We start from the raw sequence: 26095 nt of genomic DNA, 5'->3' as shown, positions 1-26095 counted from the left end.
ACACACCTCTCTCTTTTTGTCTGTCAAACCTTACGGCGCACAGCAAGACACAAATCCATAAAAAGGAAACATTAGAAAGAGAAACCATAACAGAGAGAGAACAAGAGGCATCAAAGGAGAAAGTGAAAAAAATGAGCTGATGGGGAAAGGGGGAACTGGGGAAAAAGCGATACAGAAATATAAAAAGGGAGAAAAAAATAGCAAGTGAGTGAGAAAAAGAATTGATGATGAGAAATAAGACAAAGTACTCAGTAAGGGCTCTTTCACGCTGGTTTATGCGAATTAAGAGAAAGATTTGGCTTTAAGTAATTTGGTAATAACAGTGCTTTTTCCAAAACGTGGGTGCAGATCAAGACAATAAAATGCTTTATTGGTGACCAGAGCATTTTTTCCCATTAGGGTTTTGGAATAATGGTGCTCATTTTATACTCTTTATTCTTGTATAAACACAGGCACACCCTTAAGAGCGCATTTTCCCTGCAAACATCGAAATGAGGATGAAATACTTTAATATTTTGGAGAGAAAACAACGTTCCCTTCATGGAAATTCCACAGAAAGGGTGGAGTTTTCCACCAGCACTTGAATGCAGCATGAACTTTGTGGATCTGAGTCTCAAAACTTCTCACACAAATGTAATAAACTTGGAATCTGGAAGCATATATGTAGAATACTAAAATTTATTCAAGTTGCATTGTATTTGGTTGTGAAATTCTTCTATATTTGGATCATGATCTAGACACAATAAGATAGTAAGAAGAAGAAGAAAATGAGTAAGACAAAGAGAGTTTATAACAAAAAATGTAAAGAAAAAGTAGAGAAAGAGAGATTAAGAGAAAGTAAGTCACTATGTGTGTGTATCCATGCATTTTATAATGCATACACCATCTTCCTCTCCCTCCACCTCATCCTCTATCACTGATCTCCCATCTCCGCTTTCCCTCATTTCATCTCAGTGTGATTTTCACACACAATGGCCCTTCATCTCCAGCCAGAGAGACAATTAACCCTAGCTTAATGAGCAACACACAGGAAACAACTGCCTCCCAGAGACAGATAAATATTTCACCAGCCTGTGTTTATATCCCAACCTGGACAACGAGAGCACAGAAACCAGGACACGTTTGTTCCACCTTCTTGCAAAGTTCTTAACTCTTGCTTTGTCTCATGCGGAAGCAAGTGTCGAGTGAAAATGGCAAAGCAGAAAATCAAGGATATAATACGGAAAATATATTTATACTCTGGATGCATATTGACCACATGAAGAAGAATGTGTGCACGTTAGAGATGAAGAATTTATCATGATAAAATGTTTCATTTCAGTCTATATCGATCATTTTTAATGACCCATTTGTAATAAAGACCAGGAGAAAAAAGGTTCCTTCACTCATTTTCTCACTCTATGCTGTTTCTGTTGTTGTGTCACATGTCAATGGTGCAACCGAACAACACACCTGTTAAATGATTGGCTGTTTGTGTGTCCCTCGTTGTGCGCTCCATTATCAAGAGATATGATAGGCTGTTTATGAGCCAGGGAGGGAGCACGCTTGGTATTTGTTCATGCAACAGAACTTTGCTTATTCGTTATGTCCTTTCATGGCAATTTTCATTTAATGCATGCAAGTGAAACTATCAAACAATTCACTTATTGCTATTGATGAAGTGTCTATTGCTGGTACATAACGCTATCATTTTATCACCCAGGCCTTGTGCAAGTTAAAATACACTTTTTTTGAAACTGGAAATGATGAAAAAAAAAAATAGAATAGATTCTGCAAGAAAGACAGGTGCACTTTCAGGAGCTGTTTTGCATCTTATGAGTGTGTGTAGGTATTTTTAGATTCGGGTTTTGCTTCTCCACTGGAGCAGCTCTGCGGGGCGCTTGCTTTTGAAACACAGCGTGACGGAAGAAAGCGGTGAATGAAATCAAAACTGCAAACGTTTCCTGAACCGACATGGTGTCCTGTTACCTTTGGCTCATTTACATGTCTTCTCAGAAGAGAGCAGTCATCAAAATGTATTATTTCCATCTCTGGACCAATTTTACGGGAGGTTGGGGATGCAAGGATCAAAGTAAAAGCCAAGGGGTGCAACTAGCCCAACATACAGTACAGTAAAGAAGCAAGAAGAGTGAAGTCTTTATGTTGCTTCACAAATGCAAAAAAATGTACAGAAAAGTGCTGCTGGGAATTTGAAGGGAAGGTTAATGAATTCCTGTGAGGAAATGCAATCATTGCAATTGCAAAATGATGTGCCCAGAAAGTTTTATTCAAAGCAGAAAAGAAACAACAAAAAGAGAAAACAAAAAGCAAACAAACTCCCCGGCTGCCAAGAATGCAGCTATTAATAAAGAAGTGCTATTAATAGATATTCATAAAGCATCCTGTGTTCATGTGTTCACCCAAAAAAAAAAGTGGCCACTGCAGTTCATCTGTCTTTCCTACAGATGCAGACGTGTCAAAGCTCTCCTGCAGGCCTGTCCTTCAACAACACACTAACATTCAGACCCAAGGGGATAAAAAAAAATATACGATATATATATGGCAGGCCTTCGAAGTCAGCCATACTGTAAAACTGTGACACGGCGATGAAAGGTGGACTGTGTATGAGTCCGATTCAGTCAGCTGCACTATAAAACGGCCACATTTTCTGAATTTGAAAGGTTGCCGTGATTTTTCTTTCACCACCAAAGCAGTAGCCATGAAAGACTGATTGTGTTGTGTTAAAGCTGGAGTCTAAAACTGGCATTTTTCTATGTGGAGGGGCATTTTGAACATATTAATCACTACCACATGAAACTGTACATATGTATAGATGTGTTTTGCTGCCTGGATGGGTCCTTCTTGCGTAAACAGGATTTTTACTTGGAAAAAAATATCAAATGACAAGTGCTAGTTTTGTTCTGGCTACATGAATATACAGTAGATGTAGCTGCCCAACTGCTATGTGGTTGAGCCAGACTACATAACCTTGTACACTTTGTTGTTGGTTATATAGATGTTTGTTGCCTACTGTTGATGTGAACTTGAAGGATTATTCTCTGAATTTTTCAAGTCCATTATTGGCGGCACCTAGAAGTTGCTAAACATCTCCTCTGATTCTTATTCTACATATGTTTGCACTTTATTTACCTAATATTGTCTTTCTGTTTCTCCACATTGTAATTGTACTATTGTTACTTTTGTCTACTCCGTCTGTCCTAGTAAAGGGATCCTTCAAATGTTGCTCTCCCGGAAGTTTATTCCTATTTTCCTGGTAAAAAGATCTTTTTGGGAGGAGTTTTTTCTTGTTTGAATCAAGAGTCTAGGATAGAGGATGGGTGTTGGGGGGGGGGGGGTTCTAAGTTTCTAAGCGGCAACCTGTATGGAAAACTGACAGCAATTCCCTCAAACATTGGCTCTCAAACTTAAAAAAAATCAGTTAATTAAACACAAACTATGGTGCCAAGTGTTCTTTCCAAGTTCTTTCTTCTGACACTACATCACAAACATCTCAAACTAACTCTGTGATATGCGTTTTCTGAGGGGGTTTTTTTTTGCACACGTAGCCTGCTTTGTTGTTATTTCCAACCAAAAGCATTCACGTATGCAACAAGTCATATTTATGACTTCTGAAACAAAAAAGACCTGAAGAAAACGTACATCCAGCCTGGAAAAGAAGAATGAATTCTTGGACTGACTGATGTTTAGCCTTGAGAGGGAGCACAAAGGTCTGCTTTTCCAGTGAGAGAAAATAGACACACATTTACTTACGGCTTAGTCAATCTCTTTATACAAGAATCTTGATTGCTTGATACCTCATCCATCCCTGTGAGAGGTGATTCACTCTCCGCTCTGTCTTTTCTGCTCACTCCCTCATTGCTCACCGTTACGCAACTGTTTCTTAATCTTTGACAGACTCTCTGCCCATCAAATGTCTCTTGAGGGAAGGTCAGTGCAACCTTCACTCCTTCATTTCATCACGTCTCCCTCCCTGCCCTCCTTCCCTGCTTCACTCACTCACTCACTCACTTTGAGCCTTGCTTGGAGTGATGACTGGCTGTAACAGTTAATTGGCCGCTGAGGCCTCGTTAAGACGCGGTTAACGGTGATGGCTCCGGCTGAGAAAGCAGGATGGAGACTGACTAAAACCTGATGGGCGATAGCAATGATTAGTGTTTTGGAAGGGTTTAGCCAAACCTCTTGTACAAAGTAAGCTCATTTTAGAAATATAATACATAGGGCAAAGGGGTTGTGAGTGTGAAAATCTAAAAAAAAGAAAAAGCTTGCAAGTGTTACCTTTCAGTGAGGGAGGGCAGCATTAAAAATAAGGTCATGAAAGTGGACAAAAAATATGACAACACCAAGGAAAAAACAAATGAAGGTGTGAAAGAGAGAGATAAGGTTGGAGAAGAACATGGGAAGAGCAGGTCTGGTGGGATCTCAGAGACGGAATAATAGGGAATGAAAGCGAGGGGAGTGTAAGAAGGTGAGATAAGTCGAAATTGTGTTTCTCCCTTTCTCCTCCATCACAGGCTCGACTGATAAGTGATGTCTGACAACGCTGGTGGCAGGGGAGAACTGTCATCTAAAACACTTCCATCCATCTGGGGGGAAGTGTGTGTGTGTGTGTGTGTGTATACGTCAAATGTCAGTGTGAGAACATGTGGGTGCGTAATTTAATGTGACAGTGAGCATGAGGGTTTGGAAGACAAAAACTAAAGAAGAAAAGCAACTGTGTGTTCCTACTTCCCTGTTTCAGTAACACATTGCCGTTGTCTACCGGGGTGAACAACATCCATGATTGTATCGCTCAAGTTTAAAACGTTTCTGGTTTAATAATAACGTCTTTCAGTTTTACGTTATTCCAGTAACAGACAGTTGGTGGCGGTAACGTGCCAAAAAAATGTATAAATGCATCAGAAAATAGTAGAAAAGAAGACTGCTCGCAGATGTGCACATGGACGTAAACTATGCAGGTTCCAAAAGGGTCCAAGTAAGTCTATCTGCGGACTCGCAGTACGTACATGACACACCCACTTTGTTAGGTTAAGGCACAGGGAGGGGGATCGTTAGGGGGTAGTGGTAGTTAGACGTTAATGCTAACGTCAGTGTACTAACATCAGAATACTTACTAATACTAATACTAATTAGCACAAAACACAAAGTACTAATGAGGCTGATGTTTGTCAGGTATTTAGTCATAAACCAAAGTTTTGGACAAATTTAAAATTTATGTGATGATGGTGCTAGAAGAAAAATGAAGGGATCGCTTAAGTTATTTGTATTCAGCGTAAGGCTCCATTTAGTATGTCTGTACCAAATTTCATAGCCACCCATCCAATTGTTGTTGAGAAGTTTCACTGAAAACCAAAAAGAGTCAACCTGCTGTTGGCGCTAAACAAAAAGAATACACTCAATCTGTTTTGGTGACTAAACATACGTAACTGTGTTTGTTTACGAGAAATCTTCCATTTCATTGGTGCTCCACCTTCTACGCATACACTCATAGAACTGAGGTTACATCCAGGTAATGTCGGTTTCTTATGGATGGAGACTCGCTGTGTAATCTTGCTGACAAGTTGATCAGCTCGTCATGGCTCGCTGGGTCACACCTGTCCTGCTTGACAATGCAACTCCAGTACACAGCCAGCATTACATTTCACACCATGTTTGTATTTTCATGCTTTGAAACCAAGTACAGAGCTCCCCCTGGGGATCACACAGTAGCAAAAAAATACTGATGTGGAAATCAGTCAGCACATATTTCCACAAAATCAAATAAATACTTTTTTTTCCGCCATGATACCCTTAGGAGGCTTGGTACAGTGGTATCACACATTTTTCTTACAGCTGACTAAAATAAACAGCACAGCTCCACCAGACTTCACAGCGCTGAAGGTGGTGAGAATTTGCGGGACGTATCAAATTTCGATATTTAGGCACCAAAATTATTCTATAACTGAAAAATGCGTGTCGTATTTTTTTTAAAAATGCTTTAAGTGACAACTTGGGGAAGGATAAAAGTTGCACGACTGCATCATCAACAGGACATTGGGGGCCTATGCTGAACTTTTGCTGCATATTCTGCGATTAATTTGATATGAATATGACTAGCATGTTTATCGTTTTGTCTAAGTAGTGAAGACATTGGAGAAAAAGGGGCAAGAACCAGGAGGAAGCAATAGAGTCAATGTGAAATACAACAGAACAAAAACACAATATAATTTGCTAACATTAATTTTGCAACATACTGTATAATTCATTTGCTCACATACAATGCTACTGATTTGAAGGAGCATGCATGCTCTATTTTAACTATGTTCACATGAGCTGCCAAGCACAACCATCTTTGCTACTCAGCAGGAAACTTCAGTGCTTTACTCAGGGGTTATCTAACCTAACCAGTCTAACTAACTAACTAGTCTTTTCCCTTTACCTATATTTTCCCACATGGTTAAAGGATTCCTCTCCACATTTCTTAATTCTAGGTACAGTAACTCATTTGGTAATTGACTTGTCTACTTCAGTAGTGGTATGACGGTTGTGTCAGTGAGTCTGATCCGACTGAAATGGGAGGATTAACAGAACAGAACGTATCTGCCATCCCAGCTGATGTGATGGCACCTCAGCCTGGGTTTTGACAGCTGGCTTAGCTCAAGAGTATCCAAACATATTGATTAAGACTTAAGAAAATGAACATAGGTACAGTTGGAAAGATTTGTGTCTGTATATTATGGAGAGAAATTTGTTCAGTGCTTTTTGTTTTGTTTGCGACATGAAGGCTTGGTGTGAATTATTCTGGGCTGCTGGGCGTGTGTGTGTGTTCGTGCAGTCAGGATGAGCCTTTTCACACCTGCCGCCTCCCTCTTGGATCATGGCACTGTGACAGATTGTTTGGAGAGAGTGTGTGTGTGTGTGTGTGTGTGTGTGTGTCTTTGTGTGTGAGGTGTGTGGTGTGTGTCAAGGCCAGGTGTGAGACAGGTACAGCATTTCCTGGCAGGACCCAGAGCAGAAGGAAGCAGGACTGATGGGAGTCAGTGTAGGATGTAACGGCCTCTCTCAGAGGGCTGGACCACACCACTTCATCACACCCTGACACACATACACACACACACACACACACACACACAGAGGGAAACACACCTACTGTATCTGCGCAGATTCTTACAATTATACAACCAACAGCACCAATAAAAGCACATATCTTATGTTTTTTTTTTTTACGATGGAAAGCGAAACATTGCTCATACGGAGCATAAAACATGTTTAATTAAACACTCAACACAGGTTCCTAGAAACAACAGGGGATTGGACAAGCACATATACTGCCACACAATAGCCCGCTGCTTTTAATTACACTCACACCATTCATCTGACCATACAGAGAGGGAGGGAGTGATAAAACTGAGATAGAGAAAAACAAGAGAGGCGGAGAAGAAGAAAAACAAGAAGCTTGAGAGATGATTAAGGCAGTGGTACTGATAGATACGAGTAAAAAAAAACAAAAAAACCACTGGGACAAACGAGAAAACATCATTCTGCACGGGAGAGCCAAAGAGACAAATAGAAAGAGGCAAACAATAAGGACTCCAGACACTACAAGCCTCATGTTGCATCACATCAACCCATAAACTGAGTGAGAACCATGGGAGACATCACCCGCTGTCACTTCTTCTGCTCTTATCCGACCAATAACAACATCATCATGTTTAGCAGCAAGAGTAACACACTGAGTCACGCCGCACACAGGCTTCTGATGTTCAGAGCCGCGATCACAGAGGATCTGATAGCTGAAAAAAAAAAAAAAAAAAAACACTCCACTGAACCATGTTGCCAAAAAAGAAAAATATTCAATTCTACAGCGCTGCTTATTTTTATTTATATATCCAGCAATTCTCTTCAAGGAATACTGTCAGAACAATGAGGATCACAGCATCGTTTTTATGGAAAGTAGCACGAGGCGAGGGGATTGCTGTGGCACTAAAAAGTCTGAAGGGATCTTCCAAGTTAGAAAATAAATCTTGGAAGTAGATTTAACAGTTTTGTGGCCGTTTGAAACCTCAGTGTTAACTGTTCATTCTTTATCATGTGCGTAAGCTTTTAAACTGAACTCTCACTATCTGAAAACATCTATTAAATCTGCAGCTATGTTAAGTCAACCTAGAATATGAAATCAATAAGCTGTTGTACTCATCTTCATTTTCACTTTATTATCAAGGTATGTGGTGAAAATGAATTTTTAACCTCCAATTTCTGCTTTCTAAAGACAAAAAAAAAAAGTTCACAGCCATTTTTTTTCCACAGCTTTTTATGGCATTCAAGCCGAACTTCAATATCAATCAGTCTTCATCTATGATCCAAATGCACATTTTACACAATCCTGCTGATCCTCCGTAATGAAATCTCTCCTTTACACCAGCTGAGGATAACTACAAACCAAATACCCTTATAAAGGACGTTCATACGACTGCCAAACCTTTTTCCGAGACTGACAGAAAAATAATTAGAATGTTCCAAGATTATTTATTTTTTTAGATGTCAATAAGTAATTTATTTGACAACACTGGTGTTCTCGCTTCCTCATATTTTATATGGAAATGTAATGCCGTTTTTATTGTCATATCTTCAACACGGAAACATGAAAAAGCTAAGATATGAGAGGGTGTTTTTAAATTACTTAATAATAAGTCTGTTTTAAGCGCAGCGTCAAAACATAATTGCTAAGTTTTAGTTTCAAGACGTTTGCTGATTGCAAAACAGGCGAGCACGGAGACACGTCTTGGCAATAATCATTAAAACAGATAGACAGTTAGATTATTATTATGTTCCCTCGCTCTGCAGGCTATATTATCTGTCATTAGAGGTACACACTCTGTCATGGTGATTAATATGACAGACAGGATGGCCTCTCGTAGCTGTCCGGCCGACACACAGCGCGATTAATCAATCAAAGCTCGTGACTCGGGGGGTTCACCCTTTAAGACAGCCATAATAATCCATCACTGCTCCGCGCGTCCACATGCTGATCCATCAAGTCAACACGCCTTGCTGAGGAAGTAAGAGAGGGGTAAAAAAAAGAAAAAAAATGGAGTAATGGAGTGATCCGTTAGCCGATTCCCAAAATAATTATAACTGTCATGATGATGTAACGGAGGACGAAGCTAATGATGCTACATTAGAGCATCAAGCAGAGCGGGCCTGTCTTTAAAGTTCACTAATAAACAAATCAGAGGCTATATTAGTGCAGCAGCTCCTAATCTTGTTGTCTGATGTACCCCAACAGCACAGTTAGACACCGCATCATGTTCTAAATGTGTTCATTTAAACTGATTTTGAACATAATGTCACTGCTCATCATAGAAAAGTGGATACTGCTTTAATTCTTCATAAAAAGATGTCGACTTTGGCCCCTGTTTCTCTTTTTTAGTAGGTTTGATCAGGTTTGTATCCATACTACCACTGGGAGTGGCAGAAGCTGGATGTTTCAACGATTCATCATGACTTCATACTTTTCTGCTTGCACTCTCAGTGTTCAGGTGTTACAACTGACTCAGGTTGGTTAGAGGTGTGTCCTGAGCTGTTGGATTCTTGTAGCTGGTAGTTTACTGGATATTGTGACTATAATTATACGAATATAAGATATCACACTAAGTTGTAATCCTATTTGTGTGTTTAACAAATGTATTTTCTTTACTAAATCTAAAATTTTCATTTTTTTTATATTAGCTGAGCTGCTGTACAGTCTAGAAAAGGTACCCTTGGTTTGGTTTTCAGTTTGGTTATTAACACTACAGTTATTTGGTAAATGGTAAAATAGACACATATCAATACAAAAAATTTAAATGGCCCAATAAACAGCATAGAAAGGGACACAAATTGCAAATAAACACTCGATGTACTTGATAATCTTACTCAAGAACAAAAAGTAAAACAATAGCAAACAAGCAAAACAATTCAGGACAAAACTATGATCTATGTACAGTATTATACAATATTATCTACATCGCTGAACACAGCACATACAGTCAGGAGGGGCTGAGCAATAACAAATTATATATATATATATATATATATATACATATATATATATGGTTTATTTATGCGTAATTTATTGATTAAATCTGATTTATGTTTGCAGCAGAATTTGACATTTTCACTCTGAATCTGCTAGTGGAGAAATACTGATTATATTTATATTATGATGTAATGCATATCAGCTGACATGAATTATTATTGTGATAAGAAAAACAAACAAACAAACACAAAGCCCTATTGGTAGGCAATCCATAATCTGGAATAAATCTAAAAGTTTTCCTTATCATCTACCTCCTATCAGTAGTCGGCTTGTGTGCTGCAAATCAATTCAAGTACAATCTTAAGCTCTTTTCTACCAGAGAAGCAATGATTTCAAACCCTTAAGCCTTATTATCACATAATGCATGACGTCATGCTACTGTGTTTGATGCTCTTATGCCCTTTGAACCGCATGTGCATTGTGTACTTTGAGAAAAAAAAAAAAAACAGCTGAGAGTTTCCTGAAAATCCTCAGATTCCAAATGCCATAAAAAAGATAAAAAAGAAAAGGTATTAAAAAAAAAAAAGAACTATATTTGGGGCTGTCATTATGTTCGAGCTCCGGCTTTATGATTTTGTCAATAGCAACATTCGCGGAAGAGATTATGATGTGTTTTTGGCCATCTGTCTATAAAAAGCCTGAACAATAGCAACCGCTGCCTTCAACAGTAACATCTCTGTCGACCCACACAAGCAGGTATAAACAAAGACGTGCATGCACATATTCACGCACACACACACAACACAACCCCACACACACACACACACAATATCAGGAGCAATCTGAGGTATCAAGCCTCATCGATCAGAACCGCTCTCCCTTGAGGATTACATCATTGCCAAGCAAATAGCCAATCAGAGCAGAGCTGAGACTGCCCGCTCTGTGACCCCATCTCCTGTAAAAATAAAGGCAATAAGATAGCTGCGCACACACACACACACACACACACACACATACACATGCACACACATACACTATTCCAGTCACGTCGTAAGGAGGCATTGATATCATTCTCTTGGGTATTTTATGCACTGTTTTTATGTAAACCTGCAGCTCTACAACAGTCCTTTAGTTAATGTAACACTAGTGCATATTGAAGTCATCTGTTTTTTCCTACTATGACACATCAAACGTCTCTCAATCAACAATTCTGCTCATCCACATCACCGCGATATATTGTTGAAAAACAGCAGAACGTATGCAAAGTAAAGGAATCATGCTGCATGACTTTGTGAAAGTGTCTTCATGGGTGCATGTGCTCGAGTTTAAAACGTGGGCAGCAAGAGACACACAGTGCATTTCGGTGCCAACAACCAGTCTGCACTGTATCCACTGCAAAATACCGTGTGTACAGCGGGTAATGCATTACACAACACTCAGATATTAAGAGGTCGTTTTTTAAAACTCATTGGAATTCGGGAGTACATAAATGAATACTTAAACTTCATTATTATGGGTCCAAGATGGATACCATGAATCTAAAACGTGACTGGTTCAACCTGACCATGACCCTTTCCTATCAAAAGAAGGCTCCGCAAATCTCTAAAAATAATTGTTATTAAAAATGATTATGCAGCACCGATCATTAATATCCCCAGTTCAAGTCCAGCTTTTGTTGTATAAAATTCCCCACCTCTCTTTCTCCCCCTATTTCTTGTCATCTCGCTACAATTCTCACACATCACACCGATCTTGGATTTACTGCACTCGCTTCCAGTCTCTCTCAGAATCCATTTTAAAGTGCTCTTAATCACATACGAGGCTGTGAATGATCTGGCGCCGGAGTGTATAACTGAGCTCTTTACACCGTACTGTCCAAACAGACCCCTCAGGTCTGCCAGTCTGGGTCTTCCAGCTATTCCAGAGTCCAGGTTAAAAACAAAGGGTGTCGTCTTAAAACATATTTTTATACAATGGCTCTTCCTAACAGCTGATGGATTACATTTCTATGGTCACAAACTGTTTGATTTTTCTTTCATTGAGAGTTTTTATCTTTTATTTGTTTAGATATATGCATATATGTGTATATGTATGTATATGTATGTCTGTGTTTCATTATTTTACCTCTTGCAATTGTCCCTAATGTTGTAATGTTTTGAATTTCCTCTCCTTTGGAAAGCACTTTGCACTTGCTGCTTGAAAAGTGCTCTATAAACAAAATGATTATGATTATTACTGTCGACTCTCTGATGAAGGCATAAATGCCAATGTAAACATAACATTTTGGAACAGACTCATTTTTATTTACCACGATGTGTTTTCTATTTCTGTGTGATTCCATACAATCAAAGTGGAGTAACCACATGAGTGTGAATGTACAGTATTTGTTAACGTACCTTGATGTAACCCCCAGTAGAGACCAGAAGGGAGTTGTCTGGGGAGAAGTGCAGGTTGGTCACCCAGCCTCCATGAAGTGAGTCCATGCCGTCCTTTCCATCGCGCGAACAAATCTTCAGCAGAGCGCCGTCCTTGACACTCCAGAGCTGTAACACCCATAAAAATAACATTTTTATTTTACCCATAAAATAAAAAAAATCACAAACAACAAAGATGTTAGATTTGAGGAGTCAAACACTCCTTGACCTTGATTACAGACTTAAAAATGTACATTTTATATCCTTGGTGAATCATTTTAGAGTTATGCTAGCTTGTTGTGATGTTAGCCATGTTGGTATTTCCATATTTTGCTGCATATGGTATTAAAGGACATAAAATGGTAGGGTTTTTTTGTAACGTTACAATGCCCTGCATATACAGTACCACTCAAAAGTGTGGACACACCTTCCTGTTCTCTTGAATGAGAAAGTGTTTCCAAATTTTGACTAGTGCGGTACTTGGGCGGGATGTTATTCTTTGGACCCTCAACACATGACAAAGATAACTAGAAAGAGTAACAGATATTGCTCTTTCTGGAGTATGGATCTAAATGTAGACATTACTTAATGCACCGTAATCAAACGGTTGGTTTGTGATTGTGTCGTCACTAGTGCTGCATGTCATGTCTGTTGCAGCTGTTACGCAACTCTTCACATGCAATGTACATTTGACAATGACACATCCACACATGCAGCTATATTTAACACTTGGCATGCTTTGTAGTGAGTGATTCACATTTGTTTCCATAGAAACAGGGGTGAGATTTCAGTGTGGTTTATGTAATTGGATCTGATGGATTCGGCCATTTCTGGATAATAGAGTAGTTCAGCTCGGAGGCCACCAGAGGGCATTAACCCCTTGTTGACTGCTGCGGCGTCACCATTTGTCGCCGCGGTCTGAGCGCTGGATAACTTTTCCACATCTTCCTTTTCATATACTTTGGGTGTGTGTATGTTTGTGTACAAGCGGTGCGGATTCCAGGTTATCCCCTCCTTTACCCCCCGCTGTCAGACATCTCCTCCTCTTCCCACTCTCTTCAACTAAGCTTCTCACACAACCTGCACCTCCTCCGGCTCGTGCGCCCTGCCTCCTTCCTTTCATCTCATCCCTGCTCTGTGCATGTGCAGCAATCATGATGTATTAGTAAGCACTTTATCTAAATGAGTGATGAGATGTAATTATGAGGTGATCTCTGGAATAAATGTTGAGTGCTGTAATTGCATTTTTTGTATGTTGCACGGCAAATTAGAGGGTTCACAGCGTTGCCATTGCTTCTCATATTAGTAACATAATGCCATTTGATGGACACACAGATAAAAGCGTCTATTGGCAGGAGGCGCTATGGAAAGTCTTTCCTCACCTCACTGTAGCCTTTCTTCCAAATTACCTCCATCAATCCCACAGCTCTTCCTTTTCTTCCCTCTCTCCCCTCCCCCAATGAGCCTGACTTCCTCCCGAGTAAGACACGCATAAAGAGAAATACCGCATCATTTCAATACGCACCCGGATCTCTCCGTTGTCATCTCCTGTTGCGAGGCGTCGGCTGTCCCATGAGAATCGGCAGCTTCGGACACATTCTTGGTGACCGCTCAGTGTGTGGACACACTGCCAGGAATCACAGTACCATAACTAGGAGTCCAGAGAGAAGATACAATAAGCAATAAACACACACAAATTTAAGAGAAGCTGCATCATGGAGGTAGAAATCGGTACATCAGTTGTATATTAAACAGAAACAGATGCGTTCTGACTTTGAAATTAGTGAGTAACCTATTTAGAAGACGATGAGGTGACATGTTTCTGTAACACAGGGCAGCTAAATGGGATGTAACTCCCCTCGGACAGACTGTGATATTGATGAAATGTAATTACAAAAATCAACATAGCGGTGTTTACCTGGGAATAACAAGTAATAATAATAATGAAGTTTTATTCTGGTTCTCAAACCAGCCATCACGCACTGATAGGTCTTGTGAGGACAAATAATCATGCCAAATGAGAACCTGCATCAGAGTGATGCAACTGTTAATGACTGCTCTCTCGCTCTCTGCTGTGCTGCCTCATTTTATTTTCGATTTTGACTTTCATCCCATCTCTGTCTCTCATCTACTATACTCTTTAAATTCCTCCCCTCCGTTCCTTTTTCTCTTTTTTCCCTCCCTCCTCTCTCTCTCTCTCTCTCTCTCTCTCCCCGTGTTCCTTCTTACCCCGGTCGCATCCTGTGCTGCGCAGAAAATAACACAGCTCATAATTAGACACTTCATTTGGCAGCAGGCTAACTATGTCTGCACACAAAGTCCCATTCATCTGAAGGTCAGTGGGAAAATAAAGAAAAAGAGGAAAAAGGGGAACAGAGAGAGATAGAGATGGAGGAAAGGAATGAGCCGGACAGAACTCCCTCCCTCTTTTTGTGCTTCTCAACAAAGACACTCATGGCTAAGCCTTTCGGTTTGACCTCTAGATAGATGGAGACCAGGGACTGTGTATTTATGTGTGTTTTGAGCTACCAAAGCCCCTATTCGGTCTGGAGAGCAAGGACTATGTGACTGGCTTCAAACCAGCCCCACAACACACACACACCTCAATTATCATCTTTGCCAAATCCATAAAACACACATTCTCTCTCACTACCATCCATTGACTGAAGCCAGTCTGGCTGGCGACCCAGTGGCTGTTCTCTACAGTAAGTGTCGACCAACTCCAAATTCCTGTGTGAAACTCGGTGGCAGTGGCTCTTGATCAACTGCTTTAACAAATGCCTGAGAGAGCGGCTTTTCACTCAGGAACACCAGTTGTCATCCATTGGCAAATATTGGAGGGAGAAGTATAAATAAAAACCCACAACTGTTTTGATGATCCAAGAAAATGAATGACGCTGACAGAGAGCCAGTGTCAAAGGGGGGTACAGTCTCAGTACAGTTCAGTGTGTACTGTGCAGTGCAGTTCATTTCTCTGTGGATGATGAGTAGGAAAAGCAATGATTTTAGGTTGAAAAGGTTGAAAACTGCATCTCCAGCCCACTGAGTCAGTCAAAGTCAGGCCAAAGTCAAACGCAGCAGTGTTGGTAAATGACAACCTGGCAAAAACTACATCCAGACAGGGAGGTGGGTAGGTTGCGGACCAGCCTGCCAGGATGGTGGGTCAACAGGTCCATGGGCTGCAGTCAGGCTAAATGATCACTGGACGTGGGTGTACGAGGACAGAATGACCTGCAGCTAATTCACCAGGCCTGGGGCCATCTGCTGTACGCTAATCTCTAAGGTCCCTTGTCTCGCTACTGGAGAAAGTTAGCCTCAGATCTCACCCACAGCAACACGTCAGTGTGCATGTGCTGTAAGTAATCATTTCGGAAGGAGATTTAAGGGAAGACACTGATGTGTAATAGGTCACATTGTTACTGCCAGCACAGACAGTTATGTCTCATCCCATGAATATGTGTGCATGTGTAAGTGTTGAACCTTAGCAGTCTTGTCAGCAGAGGTGGTGGCGAAGAGGCATCCGTCTGGCGAGACATGACATGACAGGATGGCTCCCCGGTGAGCCTCGACGTCCTGCAGCTTCTCTCCGCTTTCTATGTCCCACACCTTATAGTGCATGAAAGAAAGATTACTTTGAATTTGGTTTCATGCTGCAGTTGTGTGTGTGTGTGTGTGTGTGTGTGTGTGAGCTTTCACCTTGATGGTACCATCAAAGGACCAGGACAGCAGTCTCGTATCAGCAGGTGAGTTGGAGAGCAGAGAGAAGCATCTGATCTGCTCCTTGTGACCCTGCAGTACTTTACACTCCCCTGACTGCCACCTCCACACCTACAGGGGGCAGCAGAGAGACAGACAGGGAAAAATAATGTAATAATAATGTTTCAGTCAGTGATGCTTTTCACTCCAGTTCCACTGTGCACACTTATGGACTCAAAGATGTTGATGCACATGCATACTTTTCACTTTTTTGGGAGGGACTGCCCAAAGTTCATAGCACTCTTATGGAAACCTTAACTGGCTACAGAAATGCCTCTGTGTAGGTAACGTGAGGTCTGTGCTGTCCCATTCCTCATACAGCATGTGGAGCCCATGTACCCTTACACACAGATTACTCACAGTTACTCAGAGAAACCAGGTTATGCAGGTAAAAGGAGAAATGTCTGTTTACTTAAAGGTATACTATGTAGGATTTGTTGGTTGGTGTTTGTAAACACACAGCATTCACAGTTGGCCCCTCCTTCCCAGCTCAACTTGCAAGAGAGAGTGAGAGAGAGAGCAGTGGTGGTCAAACGAGCTAGAGAGTCAATGAAGAGAGCAAGCAGTGCTGGTGAGAGCAAAGTTGTGAATCAGAAAAATAAAACTTTTATCTTCTGATTGTTTCACACCTCTGCACAACCCTGCAGGAAGGTGCCACATTTGAATGATTTTGTGTCAATGCAGAGCTTCATCCTGTCCGCTGTGGCCTCTCTGCTCTGCGTGTGTGTAGCTCAGCCCCGCCCTCGGTCAAGCAGACGCACAGACCTGCAGTTCTTTATACATCAATGACACAGAGACACAGAGCGGTAACCTGGTCGCTACGCCACGAGTCCCGACCTCACACCCTGTGCGGTGTCATTAGCGGGGGGCTACACACTCACTGCCCGAAGGTTGACACCCGGAAACGTCCTAAACACAGCAAAATAATACGAAAATAAGAAAATACAGGCAGAGGGCAGAGGTCTCTGCAGTTAAATACACCGCCACACACTTCTGGTGGATTATAAGTGATGGTTTAGAGGGATTAGTTTTGTATGAGTCTATACGTTGTTTTTTAGGAAAGTCCTGCATAGTATACCTTTAAACATGTGAGCGTACGATTATGCAAATAATGTCGATTAAAGTCTGTGAAGGTAGAGTCAGAGACTCAGTGGTTTCAACAATAAAACGATTGCAACATCTTTTAAAAAGTTTTATCAAGTTTGTTTTGTTTGTTTTTTTTTAAATCAGCTTCATGGGTAAGTGGTAAAATTAGTTTTGAATTTACAGCCGGGCTTTTCAAGTAAATAAATTTCAACCTGGGTCTTATTTTCCACATCTTTAAAAGAGAGGTGGCAAGTTAAAAATAGCATGACATATTAGTAAGAAAGGTCACAAATCTGAGAATTAGGTTGAAAAATACTAGAGCTTTCCTTTAAATGTCAACAAATACTCTTGCATCTATTTAAATAACAGGACATACAAGCAAAGAACATCATTAGAAACAAAGATGAATTTTCAGTCAAACACAACCTGGAAATAAAAGTAAAGGAGGAAAAAAAGCCTTCCAATAAAAGGCAGTTTCTTTGGCAGAAGAATGTATTAGCTGTGTAGCATACACAGATCATTTGATTGACAGGAAGCAATGGAGGATACTTTCATTTATACAAGGGTGTAGTCTTTCTTTAGAGCATTACTACAATGCTAATGATACAATATGTCATGTCACTTTTTTTGCTTTTCTGTCTTCCTGATCACATCCCTGTTTGGGTGTGCTGGGTTTATGCTAATGCTTCTGTGGAGTTAAAACTCTCCACAGAGTGCTTGTTTTCTGACAGTGTGCCATCAGGTAAATGAGCAGTGACGGGAGTTCAGCTGAGCTCAAAGAAGGGGGCAGGACAGACAGAATCATCCAGATCATCCTATCAATCATAGCCTCGTGTGCAACATTGCACCTTTTCTCCCTCTGAATAGAGTCTGTCAGTGGTCCAAAGGTTAGAATCCATCACCTGCTAATATCAATATCATTAGATCTCTCTGTATTCACTGTGTGACTGCATTAACATCTAAATACACACTTCCATTTCCTAGAGAGCAAATGTCATACAGCACGCGTTTGAATAGCTTCTGAATAAGTGGCGGACGGTCCGAGAATAGTGATGGCGTAGGCAGTAGCCGCATGAATACGGAACGAGGTGCTGCGCTGTCAGAGAGGGGAAGGAAGTGCTGCAGTGGACAGGTCTGTCGGCAAAAAGCAAAGATGAAGAAGGAGGAGGAGGAGGTGATGAGAGGGGAGGAGAGGAAAGGGGAAATGAGCAACAGAGCATGAATGGTGGGGGTTGACGGAGCGTGACGGCGTGAAACACACACACATACACAATACAGTTGCACACGGTCAACACATGAGCATGAGGGAGATAAAGAGCTATCGAGAGCGGCGTAGTCACAACCAAAGAAAGGGAAAAGAAGAGCAGACAAAACGGGTGGTGGGGGAGGGAGGGGTTGAAGAATGCAGAAGTGAAGAGGCCAACAGAGAGGCTGGTAGGGTGTAACAGGTTGGGGAAGGTGAAAGCACCACGGAGACCTGAAACACTACTTGGATGAACGATTCAGCAGAGCAGGCAGTTTTACTCAAGGTGAAGAATGGGGATGGAGGGTGGCGGGGGGGGGGGGGGGGGGGGGGAGAAATAATCAATAGCAGAGAAGACAAATGTGAGGCAGGTTGGGGGAGGAGGTGAAAGAACAAGTCATGAATTAGACAGAAAAGATGGTGAGGTTAAGGGAGAGGGTGATGAATGGGAGCGACGCGAACAGGAAAACCAAGCAGAAAAGAGAGAAAAACAAAAAGCATACAGACAAGAAGGGATCAACTGAAGGAGGAAATGAGTTAAACCAACCCTTATGGTGGTGTCCTCGGAGGATGTGATGAGTGTTTGGCCATTCTGGCTGAACTGGCAGTGCAACACTGTCTTGGTGTGTCCTAGCAGAGTGGCTAGGAGCTTCCCAGAGGGCACCTCCAACACCTGGAAGGAAAAAAAAACAAAAAAAAACAGAAAAACATTGGCACCGCAAGTATCCAAACAAACAGTAAAAATGATTATATGGCTTGTAAGTAAAGCAAAGGGCATGTTTGGCCAAAAAAAGATGTGAATGCTGTGCAGTGAGAGCTCCACTGTACCAAGAAGTCACACACGGTCTCTAGAATATCTATGTAAACCTCAAATGACAGCTGTGTTTGCCAAGATACACTCAGGGAGGAAAAGTGTCCTAGAAAGTTTCCTTAAAAATCTTGACCAAAAAAGTCCCAGTTTGAGGAGGTGCTTGAGAAGGAGAAAGGTGAAGTGTGGCTGTTGGCTTGATGGTGTTAAGCACATCAAAAAGAAAATGGGAGTGGAGGGTTTGGGGGGGGGGGGGGAGTGTGAGCTTTGAGAGTGCAACTGTTCAGTGCGGTCAGGACCACTGAGGGCTGCTGGGGGTCTGACAGCCCTTCAGACATTACTGGAGGAGCTGGAGAACAAAACAGCTTTGATGCTCAAAAGCTCAATGAAAAAAAAAAAATGTCATCACTTTGGGATTTCTTCCTCTGTATCATAAAACTCTGTTGTAATAAACTTTTACAGCTTATTCACTTCTGGTTTCAGAAGAGATAGAAGATCTTGTAAATGTCCTCAAATGCATTGGCTGGATAGTTGTTAACACTACGACCCAGGGACTTTCGGAAGGGAGGTAACCTAATGGATTTAGTGATCCTTTGACACCACCATTGTGGTTTAAAAGTGAAATGTCTTGACAACTAGGAAGAATTGTAATAACATAGGTTATCCCTTGACTTTTCGTGTAGCACCATCATCAGGTCAGAATTTGACTTTGTCCAATACTTTGGTTTATAACCAGATACTTGCAAAATGAATGATCTTAGTTTTTTAACTAAAAAAATGTGGCATCAGAGCAAAGATCCTTGCAGATAATGTTCCTTGGGAAGGAATCTTGTTTAATATGGTCCATCTGTTGGTGGCTTTCTCGTGGCCTGTGGCCTACATACATTACAAAGTTGAACAGAAGTTTATTTTATCACTAAACAGAGCTTATTCTACATATCAAAGACTAGTAAAAAGAAGGCTACTTAAGGAATTATGAGGTGAAACAGGGGTTTAGATTACAAGTGTTATTATAAAAAACTGCTGTGATACCAAAGCCACAATTTTCCTAATTAACCTCCAGATAGATCTTTCTAGTGATATTAAACAAATATTCAAATTAAGCAAAGAATAAATTACTGAAATTCATACAAAACAAATCATTGGTTCATGAACTTATTTTCAAAACAAGGAATAAAGCACAAGAATCTCATGAAAATACTTTCTCTTCTTAACATGCTGAACAAACTAAACTAAACTAAGTGCAGCACGACATTATCTTCAGTCTAGCACCGCACCTGTAGTTTTGAAAGTACATGTCTGGCCCATGACACTTGGGGTTTTATCAGGCACTAAAATATTTACATCTCTGAGGAGAAGGTTGAAATGTCTGATCAGAACAAGCCTCGGGGCACACCGACCGAATTTGTCAAGCTTCACGTACTGGGACGCAAGTTTGAAAGCGTGACAGGGCACTTTGGCGAGCTTTACACATCCGGCTCAGGGATTTCTGGGATGGTGCAATGAGGAAAATGCCTGAGGGTTATTGTTGAAAAAAACAAATGAACAAACAAAAAAACAAATATAAAAGTAGGCTAACGTAAAGAGGAATGTGTAATGAGGAACGCTTGCTTTAAACATCACTACCAAGGGATTAAAAAAAGTCAAACAAACACGAATAAAAGTTGTGAATGATGAGAAGTAGTTAATAACAGAAATGTGACATTGAATGTAGGGTTGGGCAATAAATTTATATTATATAGATATCGTGATATGAGACTAGATATCAACTTTTGGATACCGTAATATCGTGATATGACATCAGTATTGTTTTTTCCTGGTTTTAAAGGCTGCATTACAGTAAAGTGATGTAATTTTCTGAACTTACCAGACTGTTCCCGCTGTTCTATTATTTGCCTTTATCTACTTAGTCATTATATCCACATTACTGATTATTTATCAAAAATCTCATTGTGTAAATATTTTATGAAAGCACCAATAGTCGTCCCTACAATACTGTCACAATATCGATATCAAGGTATTTGGTCAAAAATATTGCGATATTTGATTTTGTCCATATCTCCCAGCCCTAATTGAAATGTGTATTTTCTGTACTCAACGATCTGCATCTTGTCTTTCCCTTCATTAAAGCTTTTTAAAAAGGAAATACACACCCAAAATAACTCACAGCAGTTGGTGACTTTTGAACACATACACACAGATGTTACACTTTCCCTACCATACCTGCACGCTGCCTGTGCACAGCCCTACCGCCAGCACCAACCTCCTGTAGGAGGTCAACAGTCGTCGGATCCTGCGGCCGACCGTCCTCAGTACCTGACTAGCTGTCAGCCCTGCTCCCTGGCACAGGAAACAGGGCACACAAACACACACATACACACTCACAACTGCACTCTTTCAATCATAAAGAAACACACACTGACTTTCTGTCCTTTCCTGCACATCTGACACAAAGCCGGCATGTCAGATTGAACTTAAATTGATAAATTATTGCTGATTTTTCCTCCTAAACTGGTTATAAAAAGTCCACTTCCACTACAGCAGTGACTGACACTAGGAAAATCTCCCGAGCTAACACTAGGGTTCCCCCTGGTGTTAGCTTGGTCGGACTACAACAGCAAAAGCTGTGTAGACTCCATGAGGATTAAAAACACTTAAAATGTATCCAAATCAGTTGGAAGTAACTGATAAAGTATAAAAAACACAAAATATAATGTTCAGTGAGCATTCTTGCTCAAAAGGAATGCTTGAAGCTGTACAACAAGGAATACAAAATCCTTTGGACATCATTGCATTACAACAACAAAGAGTGGAATTTTTGGATGCTTTCCATGTAATAAATGATGATGTTAAAATGCTGAAGGAGAGCAGCAAAATGGCAGCAGTTAGAGAGGCCATTACCTTCAAATTAAAGTAATCAGACTGTGGATGGAATGTTCATGATGCGGTGGATAAACAAAAGGTAATAACAGTAGAAATAAGTTCCTTTCCAATGGACACAAACAAATCTACTGCAGTATATATATGTCACCCCAAACGCTGACATACTGTGTATAATCAGAATGAATCCTATTTGACTTTCAGAAGGAAGGAAATGTTTATATTGTATTTTTGCAGTTACAGGAAGCTGGGTAACCTCAGGGTTGTGTTCACCACAGCTGTTACTGTTACTGACACCTTTTTCTACAAATCAACAAAAGAAGCCTAAGACGTCCAATGTATGAATACAAGCAGCTGCACAAGAACTGCACCTAAATAAAATCTATAATCTATAACACTGTCTGATCGAAAGTAAACAAGATTACAATTCTGACAAGACATTCAACACCAGCTTTCAGTACTCGACAGATTTGACACATAACGTTGTGTATACATTTCAGTTGCTACCGAAAAATGAATCATCCCTTTTCAGCAATCACCTGGTTTGTAAAAACTGGAAACATGCCTGCAGGACTGACCATTGATAGTCAGTTGTGTATGAGCATTGCAATATTTTTCTAACTTTGCGACACTAATAATAACTACTGCCAGCACTTTTTCAGTCTCTTAACCTTAACCCCTTCAAAAAATCTTGGCCTAGCAGTGAGCTCAAGTTAGAGTGATACACAGAGCAACTTCTGAGGCAACTCACAGGAAAAGCTTTGGTACAGAGAGAAAAAAATATTACACAAGACCCTTAAAAATCCTTAAATATATTTTGGTGTATTTTGTGTGCATTACATGATTGCAAAAAAATAGCGCAATTGACTGTATGTATCCCAGTAATCTACAATATTCCTTTTTAATATCTCTCAGATGTTGGAACTCCAATTACTCATCATCTGTGCTACTTTAAGTCCTCACATGCAGTAACCTTCCATCTCATATCTCTGGGACCAGGAGACAAGAAGAGAGGCACATGAAGGGCCAGAAAAGAGCTGTAATTAAAATCATTAACCTCTGTATTAATTAAGACTGCAGGACCTTTTAATTAATTAGAGATGCTCTTTGCCGTAGGCTGCTGGCCTGGACACAGCACGGATGTATCAGGGGACCCTTTGTGGCTGTGTGTTTATGTTGTAATATAGGACAAAAACTTTCGGGGATGTCCTCTAATGTTGCGGCACAGATTCCCTACCTGCAAACAACAATTTATCATAAAGACAAAGAGTAGTGGAGAGAGGGGAGCCGGGCGACAGACAGAACAAAAGGAGGAAATGAGACAAAAGAAAAGAGGGAATAAAACAAAGAGTATGTGATAGAGACGGTGAAATGTAGAAATAGAGTGAGCATTGTTGAGAATATGGGACACAGGTAAAAAGAAAGGCAGGAAAGAGAGGAATGGAGAGGAAGGGAGGGAGATGAAAGACATGTTTTAGGCGATTTGATGTACAGATGACAGTGCTAATGTCAAATCTCATGACTCAACGTGGCCTGAGAAACACCTCCTGTGGAACAGAGATTACACACTTAGCAGGAATTTACAACCTTGATTGTAAAAATTAAGGTTATGTAATTGTGAAAGTTTCTTTACAAACAACATTTACTTTTCTTTGGAATTTGCAGCAAAGATGCTGAAATTCATGATCAGAATGAGATTACTTTAATTAAGCAAGTAAGTCACTAAAGACAGACTTACCAGTATAATTTTGCCACTTGTTTAAAAAAAAGCTTATATTTGACATTATATGACAGTGGAATGAGGTAGGATTACATTCATTATCGATTAATTTGTAGATTTTTTCCCCGATTGTTTGTTTAACAATGTCAGACAATAGAGAAAAATATCTTTTTTGTCCAAAGACATCCAATTTACAATAACATAAATCAGACAAAAGCAGCAAATACTCATAGCTGAGAAGCTAGAACCACTCAATGTTCAGTATTTCTGCTTGATAAAAGTTGTCAATTAATTTTCTGTCAGTTGATTAAACCAATTCATTAGCTCAGCACTAGAATGAAGTGTCTAAAATTGTTTGACTGCCCTGTCATGCATACACACAAACACATACAGCATCTAAATGTGTTGGATACCTGTACAGTGCCGTCCTCTTGCCCCAGGACCACAGCAGAGGGCTGCCTGCACATGCAAGTACACCGGATCCTGGACGGCTTCTCCTCCGACTGGAAAAGTACTGATCCAGTCCTGCCATCACGCACCTGAAAACCATACACACACACACACACATTGATATGAACACAATACAATAATACTCTGCACTTGAGCACACACTCAAAGAAAAACTAATTCCAGCTTCACATTCCTGTTTCAACCGGAAAACCTGCCGTTCATCTATTCATTCAGTTTCTCTCCTCCTTTCCCCTTCGGCTCACCTGCAGTCTGTTGCAGTTATCTGCAGCCGACACGATGATTTCTTCATCATTGAAGAGAACATCAGAGTCTCTCTTCAGGCAGACTGCTGAGGAGGTGTGCACCTTATTAGTCTCCCATAACTACAAAAGCAGAAACACATGACACAAAAGCTTGAGTACAATGTAATGCAGACAGCCGGTGAAGCTTCAGACAACACTACATTTCACTGTTCTCATATTTGTTGTTAATACTTTTCCCCCTTTATAATCTACATTTTCATAGAGCGAGGAGTTAACCCGCAATAACCTACAGTAGGTGTAACCCAATTCGTTTCATAGTCGCAGGTGATTCTTCTTTGTCTTTCATCTGACTTTTCATAATTACACTGCAGAGACAAACTGGAAATAACTTGTCTTTGGCAACAAATAAGTCATCAGTATCTGTGTCAGGAATTCCTATTTGGCACTTCAAATCTGAATTTCCAGATAGGGTCTAAAAGCTCAAATACGTACACTTGAGGATGCTGGTAAATGGAGGGTAAATGGAGTAGTGTGAGATGGTTTCCAGGCTTTTAGGTGGAACATATGCAGTTACAGGTCAGGTGGGGCTTTTCTTTTTAGTGGTAGAGAAGTCAGAACTGAGTCAGTTTAACCCAAGCGGCAACCTCCAGGGCTGAAAAATGTAGCCAACACAGAAGTGCCAAAAACTGCAGTTCCTCTAACTGCCACTTGAGGCTGTTTCCCAAAGCTAATCAATCCCCATAGACCCCCATGTTAAAATACACAAATAAACATGTTTACAGCCTGGTACAAAAAGCAGTTTTGGTCTCTATGGCTAATTTCCCCGTTCATGACAACTGTACGTGGGGTGAATTTTTATATAACTCACCCGTTTAAATTTTATTAAGGCTGAAAGTTATGCATAATTAAGGATGTGTCCGCTTTGAGTGACAGGCCGCTTGTTTGGCTTGTTTCAGCCACTAGGCTTCACTCAGCCCACCTCAGCTTCACCTCTTTGCCCGTTCTGGATTAGCTAGGCTGAGTCAGGCACTGCCAAGATGGTGATGGCCGGTGCTGCCCACTTTGTGTTTCAAAAACCGCTCTTCAGAAACCAATGGGTGATGTCACAGTGGCTATGTTCATATTTTTTACTGTCTATGGTTTTCAGTTCATGAAAGTTAATTGTAACATTTTGGTCGCCTAAAAAAAAGTCTTGTTTAGCGTTTGGTTGTGCTAAAAGACTCTTTTTCCAGCAAGTACATTTTGTTATAACGGTACTAAGCCTTTTCTCACTAGTGAAAATTAGCATTAGCATTATCACAGTTAACCATAGACTGTAAATGCACAGTGCTAACCAAGCTAGCAGCTAGCACTAGGGTCAACACCACCCTCTCATCCAAATATGGTCACTTCTGATTCCAAAAAACCAAGATGGAGACGGTCTAAATGCAAACTCAAGGCTTCAAAACTGAAGTCCACAAACCAGCAGTGCCTACATCCAT

General features: G+C 40.6%; 1 protein-coding gene across 2 annotated transcripts in view; it reads right to left on the bottom strand.

Annotated features, from left to right (window-relative positions):
* The window catches only part of apaf1 (apoptotic peptidase activating factor 1), a 48444-nt gene that overhangs the window by 10918 nt on the left and 11431 nt on the right, over positions 1-26095 (bottom strand). Inside the window, exons 19-25 of one of the 2 annotated variants that reach the window (XM_067581322.1) lie at positions 24615-24734; positions 24315-24440; positions 19041-19166; positions 16105-16236; positions 15889-16014; positions 13934-14059; positions 12391-12537 (exon numbers count right to left, since the gene is read on the bottom strand). In XM_067581322.1, coding sequence (XP_067437423.1) covers positions 12391-12537; positions 13934-14059; positions 15889-16014; positions 16105-16236; positions 19041-19166; positions 24315-24440; positions 24615-24734 — 903 coding nt within the window. The other variant, XM_067581323.1, reaches the window with a different exon arrangement.

Source organism: Thunnus thynnus, chromosome 23 (assembly GCF_963924715.1).
Source record: "Thunnus thynnus chromosome 23, fThuThy2.1, whole genome shotgun sequence".
NCBI classification, from domain to species: Eukaryota; Metazoa; Chordata; class Actinopteri; order Scombriformes; family Scombridae; genus Thunnus; species Thunnus thynnus.
This window is presented reverse-complemented; position numbering and strand designations above follow the sequence as displayed.